This window comes from Thunnus albacares, chromosome 7, assembly GCF_914725855.1.
Source record: "Thunnus albacares chromosome 7, fThuAlb1.1, whole genome shotgun sequence".
Lineage (NCBI taxonomy): Eukaryota > Metazoa > Chordata > Actinopteri > Scombriformes > Scombridae > Thunnus > Thunnus albacares.
In genome coordinates this window covers 23733248-23741938 of record NC_058112.1, presented here as the reverse complement: position 1 = coordinate 23741938, position 8691 = coordinate 23733248, and the positions used below count along the sequence as shown (strand labels likewise).

Below are 8691 nucleotides of genomic sequence, written 5' to 3'. Positions count from 1 at the left end.
GGTCTATTGGCTCCAAACTAGTTGTGATGTCACAAAAATCATGCTAGTAGGTACACACCTTAAACTCAGATTTAAAGGGAGCACCAAGAAACTTTCCACTTTCAGCAGCTAAATGTGAAAACAGCCTTCTAGTGTCAAACTCTGCACATACATCAATTAATTAAAGTAACAAGAAGCAAAACACATTTTTATGAGGAGGGGGACTTTAAAGAGCTTAGTGAGCCTAGTAAATGGACCTTGAGTTAATATATTTATAAATAAGTAATCTTCTTACTTTCTGTGCATTGTCCAGTTAATCTGACAATGCTAAAATGTGGCTTTTCATTATTTAACAATCCTCCACCAAGGTTTTGTGGGTCACAAAGGAACTTTAATGTTCAAGGAAAAATGTGTTGAGTACTGGTAGATATATTTTATATTGTACAGCAGGTCTCAAAGAAACAGAATTCTTTACTAATTCTATCTGCAGATGAAAAACTATATTTAATAGCAAATAGCTGGATTTATCAGTAGTGGATTCTCCCCTAGCAAGTGTCACTGGCTGTTTAAGTCTTCATAAAAGTAAAGCAATGCCACAGTTACCCTTATATATTCACCATTAAATTCTTCACTTGATTTGACTGGAGAATAATTAGAATAAAAACAGATCCCCTTCCCCCACAGAGGAATAGTAGAGCAGACATCATTATCAGAAACCCATGTCTAGGGAGTCCGTCTTCCAAGTGAGCTGTTGGATGTGTTGAGAGATTTATCTGTGCCACATGTTCCTCTGTAAGGTATCAGGAACCTGCAGATAGAATTAGCAATGAATTCTGTCTCCCGCGTGGCCACTGGGGACAGAAACCATCTCGGGTTTGGTGAAAGGACTAAGGGGAAACCTGCTAGCTGGTTGGGACTGACTGCACTGATAAATTTCACAGGGTCTCCCAGAGTCACGGAGCTGTCAGCACAGAATGATGGGCCATGCCAGGACATGATGCACTGATCTAATTGGAGGATAGCTCAAAGACAGTAGATTGTAGTTGATCTGTGTCTTGCCTCCTCTGGGGGATCTTTCTGGTTTATATTTAGCTGTAGATACAACACTAGCTGTTCAGTTTTTTCAAAACCAATTCTTGTGTCTTTTCTGATTCTGTGGTGGAAGATATGTGAGTAGAGCAAATGCTAAATAATGTGAAATGTTCCAGAAATGCCTCAAGAAAGTTTGAACCCTAACACATGAAAGGAAGAAGGAGTTTCTTATACATTTGATAAAAAGAAGAATGCAATCGATCATGAATGCTACCAACACAAATGATTCCACTGCACTGAGGAAGTAGTCAATACAGTGGTAACACAACATGGACATCAGGTTCCAACACCCCACAAACATTTTTGAAACTCTGGTTTTGATGTGTTCTCTCAATTACTGCATGGTCCGCCAAAAATCAATATCTCATTTCTCAGCCCAATGGCAGACTTGGAAGAGGCCTCAGTCAAACAGCTAATACTCTATAGCAATGAGATATATTTTTCCAGACAAACAGTAAGACCTCAGGTGTTTGTATGTCAGCTTGGTTTTCACACAGTAAGTATTTTTTCATATTCACCATTAAAAGCATCTGGCTGATGCTCTTATTAGGGATAATTTACAGCGAGTGGCCAGGCAGGGTTTAGTGTTGTGGATGCAATTACACTTCAAAGGATATGATGATGATAGACTGCTGGAGAGATTAAACCATTGCTATCGTGGTCACAGGTTAGTCTATTTAAGTGCTTAGATTGTCTGTCAACAATTTTCATAGCTCACTCTGTACATTCCCTTAAACCAGTGGTTCCCAGCCTTTTGGGTTTATAATCCCTTAAAATGAAGAAGTATGTATGTCACAAGTTGCATATGGCTATAAGGTATAAGCAGTTACACCAAAAAATTATTTTCTCCTCAAATCTCAGATTGTTGACTGATTGATTGACTATTAAGGGGCTGGTATATGCTGTCAGAGGTGCTTGTTGGATGGTTGAATAGCTTCAGAGACCCCCTCTCCTTGCACCTTTCCAGTGTCAGATTAGGGTGGGCTATGTAGGACCATTTCTGTAACTGTCTGTAACCGACAATGTGACATTTACATAGCAACTGTCCAGCTGTGCAGAGGTGAGAAAGTTGTCAGGGTTTTAAAGGACAGTGTGTAGGATTTAGTGGCATCTAGTGGTGAGGTTGATTGCAACCAACTGAATACACCCACCAAATGTGTGGGTGAACCTACAGTGGCTGCAGAACTTGCAAAAGAAAGAAAAGGCCCTCTCTGGAGCCAGTGTTTGGTTTGTCCATTCTGGGCTACTATAGAAACATGGTGCTGTAATAAAACATCTAAAAGCAAAAATCTTATCAGATGGGGGACCCTGGGACAATATCATATCAAAAGGGGGGGTCCGTGGTCTAATTTGAGTCAGTTTAGGGGTCCTTGACGAAAAAAAGTTTGAGAACTGCTGTAGAAACATGGCAGTGCAACATGGTGGGCTCCATGGAAGTAGACCTGCTCCCCATGTAGATATAACGGGTTCATTCTAAAGTAATGAAAACACAACAATTCTTATTTTCAGGTGATTAAACACTAATTAAAACATACTTATGAATATTATATTTCTGCAAAGTCCGTTACACTAGGTGCCGCTAAATTCTACACACTGCACCTTTAAATTGTTGCAGTAGCTCTCTTTTTACATCCTCACATAACCATTTCAGTCACTTTTAATGTAAACAGCTGCATGTAACATTATAAATGCCGTCCAGGAGAAACTGTCTAAAAATATGCAATGTTGTCCCTGCATTTAAGTGATATCACGTCTACACCATCTCCATGACGTCCAGCTTTTCAAACCACCTTCGAGTGTGTCCATTCAGAACAACTGTAAATACTTTTGATTTCTGTTGTGGTCGGACATGTCATATGAACTGGTTCTGACTGACTGAACTGAAACTCCTGTTTTTCCACAAAAAAACAAGACTACAATTCTACAGCCATGCTAGCAGCTCTGTGAAGTTGAGATAAATACTACTATCAGCATGCTAACGTGCACGCAATGACAATGCTAACATGTTGATGTTTAGCAGGTATAATGTTTACCATGTTCACCATCTTAGTTTAGTTTATTTTAGCATTGATTTTGGAGGACCATGCTTACATCTGACTAAAATACAAAGTACAGCTGAAGCTGATGGGAATGATATAAACCTAAGTAGCCTATTGGACAAAGAATCATTTTGACCTAAAAACTGCACAAGATGAAAAGTCAGAGGATTACTAAAGTTATTACTATTCATCCTGAGGCAGACATGAATGTCTGAACCAAATTTCATTGCAATCCAAATTTTGTTTATCTCAAATCCCCAAATATAAATCTCAAGGTGGCGCTAGAGGAAAAGTCAGATGATCATCACAGTCCTTAGGATTCAGCATCATCTATATCTATCATGGATAAACTGTATGTACCAAATGTGATAGCAATTCATCTAGTTGTTGAGACAAAAATGTCAACCTCATTGTGGCACTTGAGGAAAAGTCTGAGGATCACCAAAGTCAGAAGCAATTTATCCTCTAGGACCATAAACGTCTGTACAAAATGTCATGGCAATCCATTTATTGATGGTTACTGAGATATTTCAGTCAGGACCAAAGTGGTGGACCAACTGACACAGACCAAAAGATTAGAAAAAGATTAGAAATTAAATCATTTTCTGTGGCAGAGAATGTTTTTCCTATAATTTCTCTATATTTTGTTGTATAAATCATCTTACATCCCTTCAGATATATCTTATGACCCCTTGGAGGGGTCCCGACCCCAGATTGGGTACCATTGTGTTAATTCTGTCAGCGATCAGTCTAGTTTTCCTTCCTCAGACATTTTGGATCTAATCTCTAACTCATTTACACGTATACATGTCCTGTAAACAAATCCTGCCAGGGAAGAAAGCACATAACAAATTCAAATTGTTTCCCGCTGGCATAAATCAAACAGTGACAGGCCCCTAGCAGGAGTTGTACTAATCTGAGCCGGATGTCATGTGTATGCAGGCTACATATTCAAGTGTCCTTGTGAAGATAGTATCATTATTCCTCATATCGCCCATATTAATTGGGTCAGCAGCTGCAAGAAGCTTGACCTGTGCTGTTGCTTGGCAACTATCCTCAAAGCATAAAAATGTAAACTAGAAGTTTTCTCACTGGGAATTACATAATGAGATCAGCAACCTTGTTCAAAAATATTCTGATATTATTGGGTCTCACAAAGTTGTCAAAACAAAATAGAATACAAAACATGTATTAATTTATTGGTAATACAAGGTTCAACAGACATACAGTACACTGAGCAAACACTGAAAGGAGTTTTCCTCCAATTTAAAAATGCACAAACACGCAGGAATTTATGCAAAGTGTCAGTTTTGCAACAAAACAAAAATGAAAAACAGTATCAACAACATACAGGAATCCCTCACTTTTAACCTAAGCACAATACATTAGAAATATATCAGAACCTCTTCAAGACTAAAGAGGTTCTGCCCTTTGGTGAAACACTAATATCTAATGTCTTCATAGAGCAGTAATGTATAAAAGGATAATTACAGAACCAAGAGCTGCAAACCAATTATGCTAAATAAATTGACCTCTTCACAGAATGGCCTTTGTCAAAAACAAGTGTAGTAGCAAACACCTACGCACTTCACAAGCTTCCAGTGCACACATACACACACACACACACACACACACACACGCACACATACACACACTCACACACACACACACTCACACACAAACATGCACTATTAAGTATAAAACATCCTTTACAGACACAATTGGACACACACACACACACACACACACACACACACACACACACACACACACACACACACACACACACACACACACACACACACACACATACATACACACACAGAGACATACACACTAACATGCACACACAAGGAATCATGTATAGAGTCTGGTGTGTGCCACCAAAATAATTATATAGTTTTACAGTGTTTCATTATAATCAATCATAATAAAATGTATGTTGTATGATGTTGTATTAATAAACTAACAATCAAATAAAGTATATTATTAAATGTGCCAATTATTAATGCTATTATGCTGTTAACAGTGACAATTTAAATGGAATTGCAAAATTACTAATAAAAATGCTTTTGAAAGTGTATGTTTTGTTATTCTATGTACCAATATGTCTGCCTGATTTATTCCAACTCACAATTCATTTTATCTCCTTTAGACAGAGCTCAGCTGATTGGACTCTGGATTTAACTTTTAGGTGACACATTGTTTACACATATTAAAATTTACGAGACGTCTTTAAATTAAAGCAATTGTGAAATGGAAATTTTAAATGTTTAACCAGCAGACAAATATATCGTGAGATGGAATATGATAGGCAGACACATAAGTAAATGGAATATCAAAATGTCAAAATTTAAAAACCTTTTTTTAAATGAATTTTGTATTACATTTTGAAATTCAATTATTAATCCATAATTGAAATACAGAATAGGGAAATAAAATGATTAATTGGCAAATTCTGTGATAGTTTGAGTTCATAAGTGCCCTACTTTAAGTGTAAATGTAATTAATTTAAAATGGCTTTTTGAAATGTGTCAAATTAATTGATTCGAATTTATCATAATTTAAACACTGTAAAAGTCTATAATTAACCCAATGGCACATTCCAGACTCAATATTCCTGTAATGTTTGGTGACCACTGGATCTTTAGTTTAAAAAATGTTGTCAGGAATGGGCTGCAGCTGAGGATGCGGTTATTTGTCATTTTTCCCTCTTTTTAGAGAAATAATATTCCAGGTTATTCTAGTACATTACAGTATATTATAATGAAACAGAAAGATAACATTGCACTCTGTCTATGATTAATATATCCACTTTAAATAGTATATTTTCTTATGCAATGACATTTGTTCAAAGTATTATTTGTATTATTTTATTATTTGTATTCTTTTATTTATAGTATTATTTGGTATTTTTGGTCACAAAACTATGCAAAGTGATCCTTTAGATCTGAGTTGAAATGTGACATACTGAAATTGAAAAATACATTTAGTAATATAGTAATGATTTAGTTAGTATTTGCACCTTACAGAAAACAACTAAAAGGGCACACTTTTTTTGGAACAAAAACCCAAATTATACATCTTTAAAATAACCTGTGTAGCACAAGAAAATATGCCAAGTGTGTGCAGCGAACACTGTCAAAGCCAATGTAAAGATTAATGCTGCAGTTTTCAGTTTGAAATCTGGGATTTCGTACAGTAGGATCATGTTTCAAATAAATAAAACAATTTTCCATGCATTTACCATGACTGAAAAACTGCCTCTAAAACTTGTAAGGTTTATCTAGACATAAAGAAGCCCTGAGCTTTGGAGCAGAAGCCTCCCTTGCACTTCAATGGTATGTTTATGCCGAGGGCAAAACCACCTTTCTGACTCAGTTGGTATTCAGTCCAGATGCAGCAGCCACATAAGCAATCATGAGGTTGCTTGCTGGTTTGCTATTTGATCTCTGCTGATTGCATTTATTAGCTCTCCACCTAATATTAAGTGAGGGGATATGAATAGGTCATCAGTGTACATTGATGTTCACAATCATGTAATTTAAACAAGAGTGATACATTTGAAATTGAGTAAGCGAGATGCTGCAAGAGAATAAATTAAAATGGTGAAGTCAAACGAGGTAACAGCTGTCCATATGATATGAAAGCATATATAAGACATTAATATAGCAGACCATAACTAGGACATCTTCCATTTTGTTGCCTATAGTTGTATAGACTGTCAGATTTCTGTCTGTATCTCAACATATGAAATATCAAGGCACTACTGTAGCTGTGTGATACATTAAAATCCACCTGACTGCGCTATCATGACTGTAGAAATACTCCTCTGATATAGGCACCAAAATAGTTGACAAAATTGAATTATGAAAATGCAAAATCCAAGCGAGCACCATGTCAATTAAAAGTTTGCATTCAGTTTTAAAAGATCTGCTTGTTATCAGAATTGCTGCCATTTTAGAGGCTTTTAAAAAGACTGTTTTAGAAAAATACATATTCTAAGCAATACAACTGCAGTAGCCATCAGGATTAGCTTGTAAATCTTGCACCATCAGTTTGTCTTTCTCTTGAATCCCATGGTCACCCGTGTTAAACATCCTTCTTGTGTTACTGCCTGATCTTATAGATTAAAAGCAACAATTCAAGATCGTCACAAACTACATCTTGAGCCCTCCAAGGCTCTCATATCCATCCTGTCTGCAGTTGTATAGTTCAAAGTTTATAAGGTCACGGAGATAGTTTGTGGACATCAAAAGAGACTGCTGGTTCCTCCTGCGCTGCATTGTCAATCACAATGCTCGGATGTGTCTCTTGGGTTTCCGTGGAAATAGTAGAGTTAGTAGAAGGTGTCGCTCCAAAGTGTGGCCCATCTACCGAGAGTAGCATGGGCATTCCCGATCGTTTCAGACTATCACTCATGGTCACGTGCATCTCCTCCGGTGTCACGCCCATCTCTTTGCTGTACTCCGACGGCGACTTTCTCTTTATCCGCTCATAGGTCTTGTCTTGATTTTCCGTGAAGGTCTCGCTATCCTGAAATCGCCCAAACAACCAGATGAAGAACCCGAAGAGGACAAACGCCGCTAGGCTCGGAATGAAGGCCAGGCACTTGACATCCAGGCTGGCTCCGATGTAGCGGCTGTGGAGGAACATGTCCTGCTCCACGTAGGTTGAGTTGGTGCTGGGATCGATGTTGGTGGAGCGCCACTCGTAGGTGAGCGTGCTGTGGTTGAAGTTCCTGAGTGTGTCTGGCTCCTCCACTGTGTAGATCTTCTCACCAGGACCAACATACTGACCGTATTCGTAGGGCTTGTAGAAGATCTGGTTCTTCCACATGTTGAGGTCCAAAATCAGCACAAGGAAGATGATACCGTAGTTGAACCACTTTCCTGTAAGGAGACATGTGACTTCTATTAGATTTCAAACTAGGCTATCTTTGACAGATAAGCAAGGAATAAACATGCATGTACTGTACAGACAATTTAACAGACAAGCTGATTGATGAACATTGCAAGCCTACTCCAAACAAGATTTAGAGGGCCGAGTCAGACAGGCGGATATGCTGTCACATTCGTTTATCAGGAATTCTCCCTTTGCATATAGCTCATGCATTGAGACATACAGATCCATTTGCAGGTACTACTTCCTCTACAGTATCTTCTAACAAGATCACTACATTACCATGAGACAGCCATCTCCCCAGGTTGACTGATAGCAGGCAGATGTCTCCCTGGTTATATGTGACATCGCTCACTTCCTCTCCCCGAGATATGCTGTTAATAAGCTTTTAGTTAAACCAGTCACGTCGTGCCAGAGACATTTCCATAATGCTTAATGGATATGCAATGCATTAGGGTTAACAACCTTTCGCGAATCACTGAGCGTTTGAACAGCTTAACATTTAGCACAGGAACATTGGTTTTGCCTTCTCTTGATGGTTGCGAGTCACTGTGTGCATGCGGTGGAACAAAATGGGGAAACCGTGAGGACGGTTTTAAATAGGAAATACACTCGCTCTCCGAGAACATTAAGACACAGAGACGTGAAGGACGATGAGAAATGTGTCTCGTACAGTGAG

The 8691-nt window shown here is 38.2% G+C and overlaps 1 protein-coding gene across 2 annotated transcripts in view; it reads right to left on the bottom strand.

Moving 5' to 3' along the window:
* Positions 1-4292: 4292 nt before the first annotated feature.
* The window catches only part of tmem117 (transmembrane protein 117), a 48427-nt gene continuing 44028 nt past the window's right edge, over positions 4293-8691 (bottom strand). For both annotated transcript variants that reach the window (XM_044356802.1, XM_044356803.1), the window contains exon 8: positions 4293-8002. In XM_044356802.1, coding sequence (XP_044212737.1) covers positions 7341-8002 — 662 coding nt within the window. In that variant the 3' untranslated portion in view covers positions 4293-7340. The remainder of the gene's footprint in view (positions 8003-8691) is intronic.